General features: G+C 37.3%; 1 protein-coding gene across 6 annotated transcripts in view; it reads left to right on the top strand.

The window, feature by feature from the left end:
- ets1 (v-ets avian erythroblastosis virus E26 oncogene homolog 1) overlaps positions 1-21,086 on the top strand; it is a 54,342-nt gene extending 33,256 nt beyond the window's left edge. For 4 of the 6 annotated variants that reach the window (XM_058750688.1, XM_058750690.1, XM_058750692.1 and 1 more), the window contains 7 exons: positions 6,324-6,443; positions 7,112-7,312; positions 8,305-8,382; positions 9,766-10,011; positions 12,001-12,261; positions 16,921-17,039; positions 18,426-21,086. In XM_058750688.1, coding sequence (XP_058606671.1) covers positions 6,324-6,443; positions 7,112-7,312; positions 8,305-8,382; positions 9,766-10,011; positions 12,001-12,261; positions 16,921-17,039; positions 18,426-18,641 — 1,241 coding nt within the window. In that variant the 3' untranslated portion in view covers positions 18,642-21,086. Of the gene's footprint in view, positions 2,342-6,323; positions 6,444-7,111; positions 7,313-8,304; positions 8,383-9,765; positions 10,012-12,000; positions 12,262-16,920; positions 17,040-18,425 lie in introns of all 6 variants that reach the window. The other 2 variants (XM_058750691.1, XM_058750689.1) reach the window with 2 other exon arrangements.
- The last annotated feature ends 219 nt before the right edge of the window (positions 21,087-21,305 follow it).

Genomic DNA, 21,305 nt, shown 5'->3' with positions numbered 1-21,305 from the left:
TCTCCCATCGGTGTATGCGCTTTCACCAAGTCACCTGTTTTAGGGCTCAGTAGTCGGAGCTGGTTTTGTAATTATCCTACTTTTGTCTCACCTCTTTAAACACAGCTCCTACCTTAGAGGCACATTGACGGAATGCTCCTGGCTACCGGTCTGGTTACATGTGAGATCTTAAGCTTTCTCTGAGGTCCAGGTGTTTGGCTGTAGCTAGCTTTACCATCTCTCTCGGTTTGTGAGTGCTACTTGATGTACAGCTGAATAGAAGGCACATGATCCTTGGCAGTCACAAGAGCCGCCACAGCTGGGACTCTTTCTCGTTCAACCTTCTCCCCGCTATCTACATATTTCTGACAGAGAGGCTCTGCTCGGGAGATTTAGGGTCGAGAGCAGTTAAAGGCGTTCTGTGTAGGTGTCTGGATCGGATCCAAGAGGGGGTCGTAATGAGGGATAGTCTTTGACATTGTTCACTTACACCAGTTGAGCATGGTGGGATTTGAGACCTCGTCCTTTTCTCATAAAACCGTGGTTAGTCTGATTTTTTTTTTTTTTAGCTTGTGAGAGTGTTCAAATGGAACGTGTTTAAAACATTTTAAACTATTCCTTACACAGTTGAGAACTGCAGAGACTTAATTTGGCAAGCCTCTCTGCTTCTGCTTTCTGACACATGTGATGTTGACATTTGTCACCATAGAGGATTTTACTGAAATGATGTATCACTGTAGTCACTTTGATGATGCTTTAGCACACCGTTGTGCTTTGCGGTTCGATGTGGATTTCAGAACAATTGCATCTTCTTTTCCAGCCATCCAGTCATCTATTTTGGGCTCGTGAACTCTTTTCATTGCTACAGCTGTGGTACTTTTCTCTGCGTACAGTTAATTGTGTAATTGGTCCATTTAGAACTGAACTCAAAGGCACACTGGTTTTTAGGTCACAAATACAGGACAAACTCACACAAAAATCCCGTCCACATTAGCAATTGTAAAACAAGGCAGGAATGTGTGGCACGATACATCAAAACAATGCGGTCTGTGGGGAATTAATTTACTGAGAATGCATCTGTTGGCCATCGGTTGGTTCCACAATAGCAGAAACCATTAGCCATTAGCTTGCTAATTGCATGCAGAGCTTTCCTTCCTTCATTTCCCTGATACTGAAAGCTGCTTGCTCATAAACTTAGCTCAGGCATGACCGACTACTCATGTATGAATTCACTTTGATCAGAAATGCTTTTGGACGTATTTATATCAAGTGCTGGAAACTTGTATTTTTTTCCCCCTCTTGAAGTGCTGCAATTTCAGGTGCACTAAGAGGAGGTTATTGGAGGTTTGTAGGAAGAATGTCGCTGAAAGAGTAAACTGTTTGTCAAGATCAGCATTTGTTTGTTCAGAAATCTAAACAGTATGATTCACTGATCCAAGTGCACTCGTGGTCTTTCAGAGGTGTTCACTCCTGCAATGCAGTTACACTCTCACAATTTGCATGCTGCAAACCGCCTCCGCTTTACTTTGCAGTATGCATAGTAGCATCACTATACGTATCTCTGTAATGCATATCATTACAATTGCGGGCATGAGTGCAGACAAAAAAGCTATTGATCAGACCTAGATTGTGGTAATACAAACACTTCAGTTCTAGGCACAATAGTGCAATAGTACCAGATTTAGCAATTAACTGTACAACTATATGAACAAGAACTTGCAAAAGAATGCCTAATTTTAAAGTCTTTCCTGTCAGTAATTGAGATTTGAATGCTTAGTCTGACACACTGATGGCAATGTGTGTGAGACCATCTAGTGAACCCGGGGCACCCACTGGCTGGGTCTCTAAGAATAGCCACAGTGTTCCAGGGCAGGAAAGCCCCCGATGCGTGACCCGGGCAGGGTGGACGGACTTTGCGTTGCCTTTGGGAGCTTGATCGTGGGCCGCTACTATTCCTGTCTCGGCCCGGCCCGGTCTGCATGCTTTCAGATGGAAATCTAAACAGTGGGCAGAACAAGCACTTCTCTCACTGGATCCCCCACCCTTGACCGTGCCTTGTTCAGCGCGGACCTGCTGCGTGAATGGCCCTCCTTCATGCGGGCCAGGTTTAACAGTCTCGCTGTCACACGCTCTGAGAAAGATAGGGCAAGAGATAAAGAACTGAAGGTGTTTTATCGGCCACCCTGACACCCTGCTGCGACCCACAACTTTTTGCGGGTTTAAGGATTTTTTTTTGTTGTTGTTGTTGTCCTTTGTACTGAGCTCCACATCCTCAAATGACTTTATTTTCAGACTGGAATTTGATGGCATATGCAACTCCGAATTGAAACAGAAAGAAAGCGAAAAGGGAAACGCATGTGGGGTAAGATATGCTAATTTGACATACAGACACAAATACACCAAGCACAAAAAAGCATTCAGAAGCTCAAATACCATCCAGACTATTGAGGGCCTCAAATGAGCTATTTGGCTTTTATTACACACCCACTCACAGTCTCTCACGCACTTAAGACAGACCCCTCACACACATAAATGCAGACATACAGTTCTTTTGAAGTGTGTCTAATCTTAGAACGGACCATTAACACTATCATCAATGTGTGATCTGTAAGGCTGTAGATCGGCCCTGTGCATGTCATTAAATCACTGAACATGCTATGGAAAACACTAAATGGGCTGGATGGGCGGAGACCTGTGGTCATGCCAACAGTGATGTCATCCCTTCGGGGACTCCATTCATGTTGTCTTGGATGCTCTCACATTACCGATAAGTGAATCATCCGACCCCTCCCCACCACACCCGACTCCATGAGACCACCAGGGCCTCGTGACCATAATCACAATTTCACAGCCCCCTGACTAATGCAGAGAGCTGAGATGGGCCGACTTGCTCTCATCCACACCGCCCAATGCACACCTGCACTGTTTCCGTGAGACATGAAGGTTTTCCGTGTGGGACTGTATGGCTCAGACCCAAGATCTTTTGGGCCTAATGCGGTTCAGTGGACAGAATTATCAAGGATTCATATCTACGGCTATTAGCGATGTATGGTTACTCTCTGTGGAAATTAATACAATGCTCGTTTCATTCATTGAACTTCACATGCTGAGCTAATGATTCATTTGCTTCACAGAAGAACATAATGTTGGAATGTCTGTGTGATAAACCATGCGAAGCTGATTTGAAATTAAACCGCCATTTAAAGTAGTCCGTCAAGCTACACTTTAAAAAAAAAAAAAAAAAAAAGTTGCCAAAAAAGTTTCTACATTTCAGGTATTTAAGGGAACATTATGAGATTGTAACTCTTGAAATTAATACTTAAAGCCTTTATGTATAATGCATTTTAAAAGTAGTTTTAATGCATTAATTATGCCTTGTAATGCATTGTACAATCTAATGTTTATCTACAATCTAATCTAATAATTGTAACCAGAGTTAATACATTATAACACTTATCAATTCATTTTTAAACTATGCATTTTAAATTAGATTATAATTATTTACGACAAGATAGAATGTATTCCAACACACATTATGAATAATTATAATGCATTATACCCTTTAATAACCCTTGATAATGCATTACACATACAAGCTTTAAGTAAAAATATTGTGATGAACATTAAACTAAATATTTGTCTTCAACAAAGAAGACACAGAGTTTAAAATGAATCGGTGAATTGTTTATTTGATCAAATTAATTGTATATTTGATCAGTGAATCATTTATTTACATGAACCATGAGAATGGACCGATTCACTAAAATGAATTGGATTGAGAGAAGGCAGAGCGTGTTTGATTAAGTTTGTTATACTGTTTGATGACTGTGATTGGCCAATGATAATGTTAACGTTTGCGTTCACAGAATGCATCTCCCATCTCTTTCGGTAGTAACAGCATGCAGATTAGATCAGCTGATGTAAAGCTTTTCTTTGAAAACGGCTAACTATCGTTTCGCTTCAGGTTTTCTTGCAGATACGTGGTTTTTGCCAAGTGAGCATGCAACATAATTCAAGTGAACACTGCAGACACATAACAAATTAACAGAAAGATAAACTCAGTGCATGTTTTTCTTGGTTTGATTTTCATAGCATCCACTGAACCCCGAATGCACAGATTGAGCTGTCATTTGGCTTTTAATTTGATCTAAATATGCAACCATTTCAAATCACCAGGCTGCTATTTTTCCTGTTCAGAAAGCACTTTACATTTGTCACTAATGCAAAAACCTCACTGCAATTTGTGTTTTATATTTTGTTCAAACAAACATGCTTTCTTTTATGAAGAAAAAAAAAAAAGGAACATTTGCACTTTACCAGGGTCTTCTGGAGTCTTTCTTGCCAGTTCTGGCCTTGTATCATCTAATGTGAAAATGGGCCTCTTCTGCATTAAATGAAGCCTCTGACGTCCAGCTGGTAGAATGGCCTCTCTAATGCACAATTAAACACTGTAAATGGAGACTGCAGCATCTCGCTCTAATCGAATCACACTAGAGCACTGCATTGTTCTTCTCCATTTAGACGCTCCTCATAATGCATCACCGCAAGTCCTTCCCTGTTTGAGTCAAGCGGGGTTGCAGATCGGGAGAAGGAGGTTAGGAGGGACAGCTGTTGTGCATTCCTGGCTGGGTTATGTCGTGATGTGGATCGACAACAGCGAGCGCGAACCCATACGGCGCCCAGGGCTGGCAGTTTCAAAACCGCACAGAGATGCCAGAACATCTGGGTGTCAGTAGAAAAGCAGTCACAGACAGCGAAAAAAAAGACACAAAGTGTTGGCTTTCCACAGTCTGGACTGTGCATTTAGCTCCCGGACAAATTCATTGCATCTGAGTCACAGGCGGGCGTTTTTTGACGACCACCAGTAATAGAATAACCACCCCTCACCTTGTGTTTTTGATCGCATTACTGTCCCTTCTGCGAATTCTTCGCTCAGCTTTGTGACATTCTTCAAACCCTCAGGGTTTTTTTCCTAGACCCTCTTTTCCCTCGATCCGCCACCCCGGCAGTCCTAATTGGATCAGTGGAAGTCATCGGGCACTGTTTAACTCATCAAAGCCCTCTCTGTGTCCTGCCGGGTGCCCACGAGCAGAGACGGCGATCTTTCCAACACTGCGCTGTCTGTTCGACGGCCCGCAGCCTGCTGTGACATCATCACCCCTCTGCCATGACCTCTGACCCCTAACTATTGACCCCTGCCAACAGAGGCCCATCTGTCTGTGGCTGGAGACGGAAATGGGACAGCTTGCTGGGCGGAAGGGATTGTGGGAAGGTGGTCATCGGTGTAGAATCTGACCTGTGACACACATTCGGTGTGTTTGCACACTGTCCTTGGCTCTGAGCAGCAGTCTCTAGAAGGTCAGGTTGGAGGTGTTTGATGTGTGTAGGCCTGTAGGATAACTACGTTTAAGTGTGTGACGCTGACGCTGCTGGTTTTCTCACTGTATATGATGATGTAATTCTTGACACTGACTGACTTAGAATCTGGACTGGTCTGGAGAGTAATTTTGTGGAATGAAACTCTGAAATCTGGGATGTTTGTACCTAAAGGGTCCATTTTGGTACCTTAAAGGTACATATTAGTACTTAAAGTGTACGTATTTGAACCTAATAGGTACAAAAGTGTACCTTTTGAAAAGGTGCTTTTGTACCTTTATTTCTGAGAGTGTATATATTTATTTATTTATTTATTTATTTATTTATTTATTTATTTATTTATTTATTTATTTATTTATTTATTTTATTTATTTTATTTATTTTATTTTTTTTGGGGGGGGGGGGATTTTGACTTGTAATGTAGTAGTTTTCTTTGATTTGATTTGCCTTGACTTTATTTTACTTTAAGTAAAAACAAGTAAAATAATAATAAAACAAATAGGTAAAATGATCATAATTTGTTTTATTTTTCATTTGTTGGGACTTGATTTTATTTTATTTTTGTAAAATATTGTATATCTTATGACAATGGAGTATTTTTTATTTTTTCCTTGATTTAAAAAAAAAAAGTATTTTACTTCAAGTAAAATCAAGTAAAAAAAAACAAAACTTATATATAAATAAATAAATAAAATAATTTGGCTTGATTTTATTATGTTATTTTATTTTTGTGAAATGTAGTATAATTTATTATTTATTCATTAATTTATTATTATTTTTAATTATTTTATTTTACTTTATTTTTTTAATTATTTTATTTATTTGTACTTTATTTAATTATTTATTTGTTTTTCCCTAAGTGAGTTGTCAGATGTGAACTTGTTTTTTTTTTTTTTTGTGAAACATAGTATATCTGCAGTTAATCTCAGATCATGTGATGACATATTTGTCTGTGTTTGGTCCAACAGATCTGGAGTGTGCGGATGTTCCCTTATTGACTCCAGGAAGTAAAGAAATGATGTCACAGGCTCTTTTGGCCACATTCAGCGGCTTCACCAGGGAGCAACAGCGGCTCTCCATCCCAAAAGGTCCAACTCTACAGCACTTCCATCTAAATAAAAACACTGTCTAATAACTCTCTAGAGTAAATCCTATATCCATATTTATGTAGCTCTCTCTCACTTTAAGGCAAAGTTCCTGGCTCAGTATTCTGTAGCACTAGGCTGTTTTTGAAATGACCACGATCAGATTGCCTAAAAAGAGATCTTGCTAGATAGGCACATGGCAGTCTGAAACAGCAGAGGTTATGAATTATGCTTCCCAAACTATGGCAGACCGCAGGATGGCTTTACTTGCTGTGTCTGGGGAGGCTGAAGTCTGTGTCGGGTTTGCGTCTGTCTGGAAATAGCAGTTGTGGAGTGCATGCACAGAGAAAGAGAGAGAGAGAGTTGGTGTGTGGGTCTGTAGACTAAAATTACAGCTGTTTCAGTTCCTCTCATCATGGCATCAAATTTATAGCGAAATCAGCTGACAATTTCACACAAGCCACCGGACCTGCGACTATAATATCGCATGCATCAGCACTGCACGTACAGATTATTAGTGTCTTGGTAGTTTATGGGCATAGCATGCTTACTTAATCATTTTTGTAGCTGATCATGAAACAGAAATATACTGTATCTTTCTTTAATATGATGCAATCTATGCAATATATGTAATAAAATACACATTGAATCTGTCCCTTTCTCTTCTCTAGACCCCCGCGAGTGGACAGAGGCCCACGTTAGAGAATGGTTGACCTGGACAGTAAACGAGTTCAGTCTGAAGAATGTGGACTTCCATAAGTTCAGCATGGACGGGGCCAATCTCTGTGCGCTGGGCAAAGAGCGATTCCTGGATCTGGCACCTGACTTTGTGGGCGACATCCTCTGGGAGCATTTAGAGATGCTGCAGAAAGGTAGACATCCTCACAGCCTCATGAAAGACACCAATCATCAACCACTGATACTGTACTATCATTGAGATACTGTTATCATTTTCCTTAAAATAGTTTTTTTCTGTTTTCATATATATATTTATTTTTTTATTTTGTTTATTATTTTTTTTTTTTCTGTTTTCAGTTTCAATTTAGAGATTTTCTCTGTAATTTGTGTTTTTTGTCATTTTTTTAATTATTATTTTTGTTAAATATATCTGTATATTTTTAAAGTTTTAGTTATTTAAGTACTTAAATGAAAATTAGATGTTGTGTTGTCAACTAGCTAAAATAAAAATATTTTTAAAACAGTTAATATTTATTTTACTTCAGGTAATTAAAATGTTTTTTTTTTTTTTTTTTATGTTTTGGTTAACGGTAATAACCGTTATACACTATAGTTCATTAATCTAAATTTAAAAACTTGACACATTTGAAACTTAACAGTCATAGGTGTCAGTATATCTCAAACTTTTTTGCAACATTGTTTATTAAAATGTGATTATAAATAGAAAATCACAAAATGCATTATTATGTCCAAATGAGCAGCTGCTTTGCGATAAATACTTCAACTTAGAAACCTCAAACATTAATACGGCATTTGACAGATGTATTTTAGAGTCACAGGTGAGAGTACATCCAAAATTCTGAATACAGATCATCCCATTATAATTTTGAGATGTAATGTTATTTATAAGGTGACTTTTACAAAAGAGTAAGATACAGTACGTTAAATCATCTTTAGCAGATTTTGTCATCTAGATTTTATAACGTGTGCTGTGATTTGACATGTCAAATGCTGGAAGCATGTATGAGGTTTCACATTTTGAAAGCCTGTAAGGTAAATTCCACTCTGACATGCATATAAAAGCAGTTTCTGTTGCACTACCTTACACAATCTAATCTGTTATACAACAAGCTCAGCTTTGAAAGTGTGCATGGGTTCAGTGATGTGTGTTGTTTTCTTCACACAGAAGACCCGAAACATTTCCCTGTCAACGGCCTGACCTCCAGTTTCCAGGAATCTCGCTACCCCTCCGACTACTTCTTCAGTGAGTATCTGTCCTTTCTTTCAGTTCACGTCATCACTACACGTTCAGCACTTCAGTCATGACTCTACTAGGTGTTGTCTGTAAGTGAATAAATCCTTTATCACTTAACGCCTGCCTTAAAGGAAAAGTTCATTCATAAAATTTCTGTATTAACTCACACTTACTGTATGTCATTCAAGTCTAACTTTATTAATACAGAAAAAGCTGTTGCTATCAAGCTGAGAAGAAAAGCACCATCATACAAAGTCACGCATGGCTTTGAAATTGAATTAGGGATGCAATGATATTAAAATTGATGATTAATTTCTTGTTTGTCTAAATAGCTAAAATAAATAAATACAAAACTAAAATCAATTGTTTTCAATGCTACAAGTGAATTTAAGCATCACAACATTATAATTCACAGTATGAAAAATGGATATTTATTTTATATTTAAGTACTAGTATCAATATTTGCTAATACTCGCTAATATTTATATATTTGCACAGTGACCGTGTTACTAGTGTTTTATAAATTCATTTTAAGTACGAATTAGATGACTGCAGAAGTACTCCAAATGTAAATCATGAAATAAACACAATTAAAAATCTAATATTGACCGAGACAATAAATAATCTCTAATTTTAGCCGATAACCGATATTGTGTACCGATATTGTGACCGATACAGCACACACCACTAAATTTAAGCCATTATTCACTCAGAATCTTTACCTCCACTGCAGGTCTCAAATCATACATGGTGACTGTAGAGTAGATTAGTGCAGATTAATTAACTCAAGCCTTAATTAATTATTAATGGTCTCATGAACGAACATAATTACATCATTTTGTAGCGCAGACCAGTTATTTCAGTATCACTGATATACTATTATAGTTTTTGTTGATATTTTGAATTAGATTTTATTTTTTATATTTTCTGTTTTTATTTTAATTTTAGATAGTTTTTTTTTTTTTAATGTCTTTATAGTTTTTATTAAGTTTTAGTTTTAGTTATTTAGTGCTTCAACTAAAAAAAATATAATTTTGTTTTGGCAGCTAGCTGAAAAAAATGAAATAAAATAATTTTATTTCAGATAATATATATTTAATCACAAACAATGCATTTTTTTAGTGCCGTCAAACGATTAATCGCCATTAATCACATCCAAAATAAAAGTTTTTGTTTACATAATATATGTGTGTGTACTGTGTATATTTATTATGTATATATAAATAAACACACATACAGTTTATATTTTGAAAATATTTACATGTATATATTTATATTCATATAATTTATAGTATATAGTATAGTATATGATAATAATAATAATAGCCCTGGTCACTATGTCATTTTATGGAAAAGGTCTATGCAAATACTCTTGTTTGTTCTTTCCTCCAGACTATGGCATTGAACATCCTCAGTGCGTCCCTCCGTCAGAATACTCAGAGCCGAGCTTCATCACAGAGTCCTACCAGACCCTCCACCCGATCAGCTCAGAAGACCTGCTGTCGCTCAAATACGAGAGCGAGTATCCCAACGTTATACTCCGAGACACGCCTCTCAATCCGCTGCAGGGGGACTACTTTTCAGTCAAACAGGAAGTTGTGTCACCCGACAACATGTGTGTGGGTCGCATTAGCAGAGGTGAGTATGGGCCAAAGGTCACACGTTTCGATGCAAATGAAACCGTGTTCATGCAAGGTCTAGATTAATACGGCATAAATGTTTGGGAGGCGAAAGCTAATTCCTCTCGTCTTAGATGCATGTTTACCATCTCCCATCGGAGCTTAAATTGATCCCCATCACCCCCACAGTGATCAGCAGTGTGTGGTCTCCGAAACGCCGTTCTCATCTCGCATTACTGCAGTTATGCACGCATTGCCAGGGAATGAAGTAGACCGTTGGGTTTGTTTGCGGTTCTATCTTACACCATCTTGAGATGCTCTCAACTGTGGTGGGGAAAAAGGAGAGAAAAACAAAGCTGTTTGCTTCAAAGTGAGAGATGTTTGAAGCCACAGAGCGCTGGTAGCCGTCTTTTGTGTCAAGGCGTCCGTGTGAGGTTACGTTACTGGGGTACGAGGTGTTTTTGTGAACCTGAGGTTCTCGTAAGGAGCGAGAGGTGTAAAGCGTGAAAAGAGCGTTCCGGTTTCTCATGAAGTAACTTTACCTCACGTACGTCTGGTTTCGAATAAACCCTCCTGTCTAACCATTGTGCAGCTGAACAAATGATCGCAATTTGGATTAGACGTTAAGATTTGTTAAAGTCGCTTGTATATTTTTGAACAACGCAGAGATTTGGGTTTTCGCCCTCTAGGTACACACTGTGGAGTAAATCCCAGCTTTGGCAACGGCGCTGTGTTTTTCCTGCGTGGGAAAGTATTTGTGGTGCCACCAAACTCGCATGTGGCTTCAATTTTTCAATTGAGGATTTCAGGATCAGTCCCAGCTCTGTATTATCTTTCATTCTGTAATTGACATTCAATCAAGACCGGCCTTTTATCTCCAGCTTGGCCAAAAATAGAGAAGCAATTTGTTTTGATTTTCTTCCAATTAGAGAAAACCCAAATATTTCCACATGGAAATTGTGTAAGAGAAACACAGTGTGGTGTGGACCAGTTCTGGATTTTTCCACGTGGTTGGGTCTAGACTGCTTGTGAACTTCTCTGGCTGGTGTAGTGGCCAAACTTTGCACCTTCTGTAACCAAAGACATTGGGTTCATGGGTAGAAATAAAGGCCTGGGACCTCATTTTTAAAACACACGTACAATCCGATTTGATCCTAAATTCTATGGAGTTTATGCTATGTAACAAGCGAGGAACAAATCAGGATTTATAAAATCAAAAATTGACGTGAAAATGTTCTTATGTGTATGCCAACTGAAAAGTAAGTGTGCAAACATTTTGCATTATTATATACTTATAGTACGTGTATTTATAAATTAAAATAATCAAGCATTGTTTATTACAATGTAAAGATAATGTGCATTATTATTATTATTATATCTGCAAACAGGCAACTGCTTTGCAATAAATGTCAATGAAATTAATTAAATAATTATATATAATTTACTGAAAAATTAAATAAATAATAATAATAACGATAACCTTTTTTTTTTTTTTTTTTTTTTAACATTTCAGAAATTGTTGTACATTCAAATTTAGGAATATTTCAGTGTTATTTTAGCATTAGTTTTTATTAATACTTTAAATGAGTTTTTATATGATTCAATTTTACATTTTAATTTTGTTGTGTGTGTGTGTCTATATGGATTTATACTTTTTTTTTTTTCTCAGGTTTAGTTATTTTATTACATCAACTTACTATGTATTACTTATTTCATTCAGCATTTTTAATTTTGGTTTAGATTTAGTTAAATATACTTACAATATACATTTTATGCATGTCTTTATAAATGGGGACGCTGATCTTTAAAGGAAAATCCGGTTGGTTTTAATTGTCACCATACTACTGTTATACGCTTTTATTTATTTATTTTTTGTAGATATTTAGAAGAATGTACATGCTCCTCTTTTCCATACAACATGCGTCAGATCGAAACACTGTCTGTTTGAACATGTGGAATGAAAAATGACCGTGAATGATGTTTAATAACAGTGAAATCTCTGTCGCAGGTAAGCTGGGAGGTCAAGATTCGTTTGAGAGCATTGACAGTTTCGAGAGCTGTGACAGACTGACGCAGTCCTGGAGTAGTCAGTCGTCATTCAACAGCCTACAGAGAGTTCCCTCCTACGACAGTTTCGACTCGGAGGACTATCCCACCGCACTGCACGGACACAAACCAAAGGGTACCTTCAAAGACTACGTACGGGAGCGCTCGGACCTCAGCAAGGACAAACCGGTCATCCCGGCGGCTGCGCTCGCTGGCTACACAGGTCAGCATTACCCCGGATACAATCATTCTCCACTCATGCACACAACCTACTCATGCAATAAACCCAAATGAGTCAGAATTTAAATAAGCACAAGACAGAAAGCCAGCGCCTTGAGACATAGCCTAGTTTCACATTCATACACAAGACCAGCAACAATAACTTTACTGAAGTTAGTACTTTAATACTATTTAAAAAAAAAGATGATGAGCATGGTACAATGTTATCATGTTGCATGGTAATACAATGTTTTTTTTGAACATGTACCATGGTACTGGCGTGGAATTTTTTTAAGGTATGACTTTTTTTTTGGATACCATATTATTACCATGGTATTCTTGGAAGTAAATATGATATTGAATAGCATATCTTATATTATTTATGATATTATATACTATATCATATAAAAAAAGCCTTATTCTATATATCAGAAATCATATGATATTGTATATCATGTAACACACCGTACCATATACTGTATATATCATATCAACAACCATATGATGTTATTGCACATATAATTGATCTTATTATATGTCATATTCAATACCATATCATGCAAAAATAATCAAAAAAGTATATTCCTATCAAAAGCCATGTTATTCCATGTATGATATAATAGATTATATCATATATCATATTGCTTACTACATCATATGCTGTATACCATATCATATTAAAAACATGTTATTCTATACATCATAAATCATATTACATGTTGCATGCAATATTCATATGATGTATACCATATGCAAAAAAAAAACATGTCATTCCATATCATATTTTAAATATTGCATGCCATATTGTATTATTTATACCATATCAATCAAAACATGTTATTCAATATATCATATTATAAATCATATCGCATACCATATGATATATTCCATATACCAAAAAGCATATGATGTTACTTCATATATAAAATAACATCATATTAAATAGCATATGATGTTATTCCATATGTATATGATATCATAGGCCATATCATAAACATACAGTGGCAAATGAAATATCTATGATGAAAAAAAGGACTCAGAAAGCATTTGGAATCACACGAGTCCTGCTAATGGAGACGTCTCGTCTCATGTTACTGGGACACGGCTGCTGGAGGATCAGTGAAGACGAGTCGTGCACCAGTTTTGAATGCATTGGTGCACTTGGTAACCGCAGAGCCACATTTGTTACATGACTGTAAGAACGCCGTGGCAGTGTTTTTGCGAGCGGCTCATGTACCAGCAAACACGCCACACCCCGGCCTCTTCACATCAAAACACACGTTCTGTCACTGCCACCAGCTCTCCGTCTCTTTTTCTGCTGTTTTCATCTTGTACTCCTTATCTGCGGCCCACATCTCAACCCATTTCCCAGGTCGTCTTGGCAACAGAGGGTGCAGCACAAAGTGATAGCAGCCCTGTGCACTTAAGATGAGAGCTCCTTTATCGGCCCATCTTCGAGGGGCTTTTTTAACCTTGTGCCATACGTCTCGAACCTACCTGCTCATATATCTGAAAACGTAACAGAAAACACTTCCCTACCATAAAAGAACGCACACACAGGCCACACTCACTATGCGTATTTCTATTTTGGGAAGCTAAGGTTTCTTTGAACATATAAAGCACCGTTTTGCCTGTAGTTGGATGTCATCTGGAATTCTCCATACTAGATCCGAGCCCAAAAAACGAGACGTAAGAGTCATATTTAACGTAAGAGATTGTAAAATGTGTTTGTTTCTGTATATGTGCACATGCATGAGGAATACTGCAAAACATATTTCTATAATGGACATAACTACCTGTTTTTACGAGTGTTACCGCAGTGTCAACACAACAGCCTTCAGAGTTCAGAGATGAGGTAGATAAAGACAGCTAGTGACAAAAAAAGATCTATTTGCTCTCAGAGCTCTGAGGTTTCGTGTTTGTCATCATTAATCACATATGCACATACAAATCCATCAGATCTGTGAGGAGAGCAGCACAACCACAGTACCGCAACACACTTTCTTCAGCGACGGCTGATTTTTAACTTTACAGGGCGGCTTCCTTATAAAGACACGCACACATTAAAGGGACAGTTCACCAAGAAAAATAGAACTCTGTCATCGTTTACTTGTAGACCACAAAAGGACGTTTAGAAGAATGTTCGTGCTGTTTTTTCCATATAGTGAAAGTGAATGGGGACTGGGTGGTCAAGCTCTGAAAATGGCAAAAAAGCACCACAAAAATGTTTAATATGACTATGCATGGAAACCCAATTCTTCTGAAATGTTATGATAACTTTGTTTCATTTTAAAACACTCAAGAACCAGTGACAACTTTGGAAGCACTATACAATAAGGTTCCATTAATGCATTAACTAGCAATATTTACACCATTTAGTAAGCTTTGTTAATGTTAGTTATTAAAAATACAACTGTCCATTGTTAGTTCATGTAAGCTCAGGTCCATCAAATAATAACTTTTGATTTTAATAATATATTAGATGTCAGAATTAACATGAACTGAGATTAGTATTTTAGATTACGTATTTTTCATTGTTAGTTCATGTAAACTAATGTTACCAAATTTGACCTTGTTGTGTTTTGGATATTGGTCACTATTCACTTTCATTGGATGGAAAAGTACAGAGTGAACATTCTGCTAAACATCTTCTTTTTATGTTTCATGGAATAAAAAAAAAAGTCATACAGATCTGGAATGACATGAGGGCGAGTATAAATACTAATTCACCAAAAAAATATATATATATTTGTTTTAGGGTGAACTATCCTTTTAAGCTCAGTGTTAGCATTCCAAGTTGTTTTCAGAAATCCTCGCCTTTGCTTGCTGTAATCATGCACTCACTTCAATTAAAGTGGCCTTAATGTACTCTTAAAGCTTTGCTGAAAGTCCACAGTGGATTTGTCTGTCAGTCTGAGGGTTTGGTTCAGGCGTGTAGAGGACAGACCGATTGCTTTCCGTCCCTGGTCTCTTTGGGTCTGATGAGGGTGTGTTACAGTAGCTGAGCTTATGGAATGTGTTTTAATGCATTTACCTACATAAACAGATTACTGCATTGATCCAGATGAGTGATTTTAGTGATTCATATGTTTAGATGGAGACAAAGAGAGGCAGACAGACAGAGAGGGAGAGGGTTAGAATGAACTGTTGAATTGTTGATGAGATAATCTGTTTCAGAATTGCATTAGTGTTTTATTGCATTATCGGCAAGGATATTTTTAGCTGGATGTAACACGCAGTGGGGAATTCACTAAGAATGAATTGTGCCTGCTGTTATCGTCATGTATTTTGCATGTGTGTTGCTTTCCCGCCCAATGCACCAAAATAATAATGCAGATTAGGTAACTGAATAAATGTAGCATACAGTCTATGCTTAAAGTAATAATGTGACATTATTACTTTACATTATGTGACATAATGTGTATTTTGTCTTCTGAATAATGTGCTAATCTAAAATCAGTCCTGAAAGCATATAAATTAAGGTTGCACCAATATTAAAATTCTGCCCGATTACACCATTTTATTTTATATTATTATTATTATTTTTTTTTCAGTTTGATTTGCTTTATTTAGATTGATTTTGCTTTGAAATGACGTCAAAAGTAATCTAAATGTAAAAATAGGGGAAATGAGCATGCACAATTAATTATCCAATATTGATAGCCCACTGATAAATGAAAAAAAAAAAAAAAAACATTCAGTATTGCCAATTGATAATCAATATGTTACCTATATATTGTCCATCCCTAAACCTGCAGGACTTCTGCAAGGAAAATTGAGAGTCTCTCTCTTCTCTTCGCTCTTGTTTTGCAGCAGGTGTGATATGAAATGACGGTTCATTTTAATGCACACAAACCACAAGATGAAGAAAAAAGCAAAGCTTATCTAGACGGGTGCACAAGCTGCTCTGCTGCTGCCTACACGCTGTGAAGCCCTTGCAGGATAGCTCTCGTGCTGTAGGTCAACACGACCGCATAAACCCTTCGTGCTAGTCCTTAAATCGCTTCTCACAATCAAATGCATTAATATGCACATTTGCAAAATTTCAAATGTCTCCTTAAATATGTCACCGTGCAGAAAGGCTAAAGTCTTTAAAGTTGACCCCGGCACGGTTAGGGGCAAATGCGATGTTGGAGCCTGTGAGAAAAGCCTCTCGGTTTGCAGATGTCCGCCAAGGGCTTCACTCTCTCACACCCACACAGCCGTTCACACACATGTCGACATCACACACATGCATGCTTTCAAATACACCCGGGCGACATGCAGACATATACATCATGGCCTGCGTGATCAAACACATTTATCTGCCAGATATTTAGCCTTGGGGCAAAATCTAAATGATGTCAGTGCTTTGGTATTCACATAAAGAGTCCAAAGCTCAAGTAGGACATGCAGTCTGAGCAGTAGCCAGTCAATACGCCATTGTGTCTCAGCCATCTCTGTTTTCATGCAGAGTGACATAAAGCTAATGGCATGTGAGACTCAGTTTGAACCGGGATGCAAATACTTAATGCACTAATACAGTAGGAAATCTAGAACTGAGAAATCTAGAATGGTAATGACATGCTACTTTGATATGTGATTCATGGATGTGGTATTGAGATTTTGTTGTGAACATCCTCCATGGGACTGTATTAAGTGGTGGTGTTGTGTCTCTGTTCAGGCAGCGGACCCATCCAACTTTGGCAGTTTCTGTTGGAGCTCTTGACAGACAAATCCTGCCAGTCCTTCATCAGCTGGACTGGAGACGGCTGGGAGTTCAAGCTTTCTGACCCTGATGAGGTGAGCGGTTATACAGGCAACATTCTGCCGGTGTAGTCAGGAAGGGTTAGACTCAAAAAAAAAAAAAAGTACTCTAAAAAATAAATAAAATAAAATAAAAATAAATAAACGCATACAAATACAAGACAAAACAAAAAAGTCTTTATCTGAGAGAAATTTCTTTATTTATTTTGTCAACTGAAACCATTTCAAATAGTTGCTTGAAATGAGCATTAACTGTAATAGAATGGAAACATAAATAAATAAATAAACTTATTTTATTTATATAAATTATTAAATAAACTGAGCCAACATTTCTCATTTTCACTTAGTTTACTTTATGCGATAATGTAACTAAAACTGATATAAAAAGAAATAAAAACTATACAGACATTTAACAAAAAAAATGTTTAAAACGACAAAAACATATCTAAAAACATTTCTTAAACTAAAATTAAAATGAAAACTGAAAATATTAAACATTAATTAAATGTATAATATTAATAAAAACTATAATATTTCAATGATACTATAATAATACTGGCACTATAGTAATAACTGAATATACATGCTAAAATATCATGGTGCAATTTGGAAATCATAACAGATTGACCAATATGTATTTTTACATTTACATTTGATATGTATTTTTATTTTTTTTTAGAATTGATACCATGACAGTAACAGACAAAAAGTTTTTAAATGCTCGTATTACCAATATTTATTAAAAATGTAGGAATAAAAAAATCATTAGGGAAAAAAAAAGAGTTATGTGTATTTTATATGAGTTACGTGTGTGTGTGTGTGTGTGTGTGGGCTTGTTTAGCTATACTTGTGAGGACCAGATGTCCCCACAAGGATAGTAAAACCTAACATTTTTGACTTTGTGAGGACATTTGGCAGGTCCTCACAAGGGAAATAAATTATTAAAAATACTGAATGAAGTTTATCTCAAAATGTAAAAATGCAAAAAGATTTCTGTAAGGGGTAGGTTTAGGGGTAGGGTTGGTGTAGGGCAATAGAAAATATTGTTAGGTCAGTATAAAAACAATAGAAGTCTATGAAAGTCCTCACAAGTATAGAAAAACAAACGTGTGTGTGTGTGTGTGTGTGTGTGTGTGTATGTGTGTGTATATATATATATATATATATATATATATATATATACATACACTAGTTGGGTAACTGCAAATGTTAAATAATGAGTGTGTAGCTGGCTGCTGTTCTTCACACACAAACCACACGGTGCCAATTATCAGCTGAAAACCAACGATCGCTCTTTCTCTAGTAGTATCTGATGCAGTCTCTATACATTGGCACCACTACTGCAAGTAAGACAGAAGCATGGTTGCACACGTGAATTAATCTCATGTTCATGATCCTGACCCCTGTCTCTCTGACCTGTAGGTGGCACGCAGATGGGGCAAGAGGAAAAACAAGCCCAAGATGAACTACGAGAAGTTGAGTCGCGGGCTGCGCTACTACTACGACAAAAACATCATCCACAAGACGTCCGGCAAGCGCTACGTCTACCGCTTTGTGTGTGACTTGAAAAGCCTGCTGGGATACACTCCCGAAGAGCTGCACACCATGTTAGACGTGAAGCCCGACACGGATGAGTAAACCTCGGACGTTGGAAATAAAAATTAAAAAAAGGCTGAAAAAGTCCCTCACAGACCCTGGAAATAAAACGGGGCGTCCATTTTTGGGTCCAATCACATTCCATCTTAACACTTAGTCGTGGTCCAGTCTTGTTTTGAGCTCACACGGGACAAAAAAAAGAGGAAGCGTCAAAACATTTACCAAAGTTTAGAATCCGTAGACTTTGCGCGTCTGTTTTGTTTATAGCTCTGTGGGAAGGGAAAACTCTAAATCCAGGTAGAACTGCCGTTTTGACCCAGTAGCACAAACACCGGGGAGGAACAGAGGACAATGAGATGGACATTTCTTGGACTGAACGCTCCTGTTATTAAACATGTTGCCAAAATTAGAGACAAGAGGAATATCGCAGAAATATTTACGATTGAGTTGCTTACTGTTTCTGTCTCCTTGCATACCCAACCACGAGGAAGAGTTCTCAGCCGGACCAAAATAACAAAAAGTTTTTTTATTTTTTTATGGTTTCTTAAAGATCTATATGTGTCAGTATTAATTTGTCGTATTGCGATGCTGTCCGGACAGAGATTGCGCCGTTTTGTACGTTTTCATATGAAGGTTTATTGAAGTCAAACTGTGCTTAGATAGATAGTCTCTCCGCTTCTTTTAAGGTCACGCTCGGTTATGGCTTGCTCTTACCACAATGTCCATAGCTGAAAACGCTGTTTTTGATCACCAGATCAAAATAGATACCAGAGTCTCGCCCTTTTCAGTTGAAAGAGACGTACCTCAGTCAAACTGAGAGTGTGAGTGAGAGACGCAAATGAAAGCGGCCGTTGGCTTCTCAACGGTGACACGCTTGTGGTGAAAACGAGGTGTCCTTTTATCACTTGTATTAAGACAAAAGACATCAGACGTTTCTTGCCTCGGTTTGTTTGTACGTGAATGGTTTTTCATAAAGTTTTGCCTTAATATAGCACACCGTCTTTATGAACTCGCTGTGTTTTCTCGAGGTGACAACTGAAATGTCACTCAACCGGGCCTCAAATGGTTTTCTGGCTGCGCTAGACTGAACCGAAAGCCATAAAGCGAGGCCTTTTAACCTTGAGACAGACGTGGCCAAGTTAGCCATGTTGAAAAAAGCGCACGCTTCAGCATGCTTCTGGATTGGCAAAGTACGTGAGATGGATATCGCAGCAGAAACGAAGGATCTGTTGGGTTGCGTTCGATTTTTCAGATGGTTTGTGAAAGTTTTACTGTTAGTGGCTGATATAAGGTTAAGACAGGAGGAAGACCAGATCATGCTGATACTTGAAGATGATGGCGTGTGCTATGACTGGCTAACAAACGTCACGGCATCCAACATGGGAGTAAGTTTCGTAACGGCTCAGATAAATGCAGTATTTTAGTCAAGCCAGAGTTATATTACAGTGTCCCGGAGAAACTGTACTTACCAGTATTTTAATGGCAGTCAGATTCAGTTTGTGTTTTCTTCAGCCCAGCGTTTCACTGTGTGGGAAGGGTCTCGTACACGAGACCTTGTGGGAAAAGCCAAAGTAAAGAACGTTCTTCTAAGAAAACAAACCGTATTGTTTACAGTGGCAGAATATGCTACCCATCCTGATTGGTGTAGCTTTGCAATTGTCTATTTTTACAGATAACATTTCATAAAATGGCTAGATTAAACAATAAACTGGGAACACATTCATGAGAGCTCGGAATAAAAGTCTTTAATTCAGAGATGAGCTGGTTTCAGTCGCAACCGTCCTGCCATGAACAACAACAAAAGTGCTACGTCGCTTGAACAAGCAGTTTATAGTGTTAAAAAAAGTCTCTCTGGAATAACAAGAGGACAGTGTGAGTTTGTTAAAGCCAACGGCATGTTACATGACTTTTTTTTTTTTTTTTTTTAATTTGACAAGGTCCAAATCATAATGCATCTTTGTCCTGATTGTAAAAGTTGCAAAAGTGATGCATTTTGTGTGAAAATGAACACTTTTGACAGATACATACATGCATATTCATATTGACGAGTGTTGTTTTTAGTTCCCCACAATTTTGCCTTATTTTGTATGTTTTATATTTCTGTATTTTTTTGTTAAAATGAGAATTTTAATGTATTTAGTTCACAAACATTTTGATATTTTTCAATAATTTATATTTTATAAACTTTGAAATATGAGATGCAGACAGCTGGTGCTTTCGTGGGAAAAAAATAAGGTAGCGCAGGACAAAATGTAGCGAATTTTCTTTTATATGAAATGAAATGAAAAAAAAAAAAAAGAACGAAAGAAAGAAAAAAAAAAGTCAAATTTAAAGAATTTAAAGACCTGTCTGCTTATACAGTTCTGTATAGATAAGGCTGATGCTGGCCCATCATTATGTTCCGCTGGAGAGTTTTATAAACAGTAGCTTCTATTTCTTATTGTACTTTAAATTGTTATGTTATTAAAATATATGTGGAGAAAATGATTCATGTGCGTCTTTGTTATTTCAAAATGAATCTTTGGCCAATAATGCTGAATCAAAGTGACACGAAGAAAGACACACCCATAGCAACCCAACGTTCGCACAAACACAGGTATGAAGTTGCAAACACATGCAGTTATCACCTTGCAGCTCTGCAGGCTTTGCGGCAGATTTGTGGTTTTGTTTATTATGAGTCTTGGTTAAATGAGCAGCTCGTTTCTT

The sequence above is a fragment of the Onychostoma macrolepis genome, chromosome 18 (genome assembly GCF_012432095.1).
Source record: "Onychostoma macrolepis isolate SWU-2019 chromosome 18, ASM1243209v1, whole genome shotgun sequence".
NCBI classification, from domain to species: domain Eukaryota; kingdom Metazoa; phylum Chordata; class Actinopteri; order Cypriniformes; family Cyprinidae; genus Onychostoma; species Onychostoma macrolepis.
The sequence above is the reverse complement of the archived record's forward strand: the minus strand, read 5'-3'. Positions and strand labels throughout refer to the sequence as shown.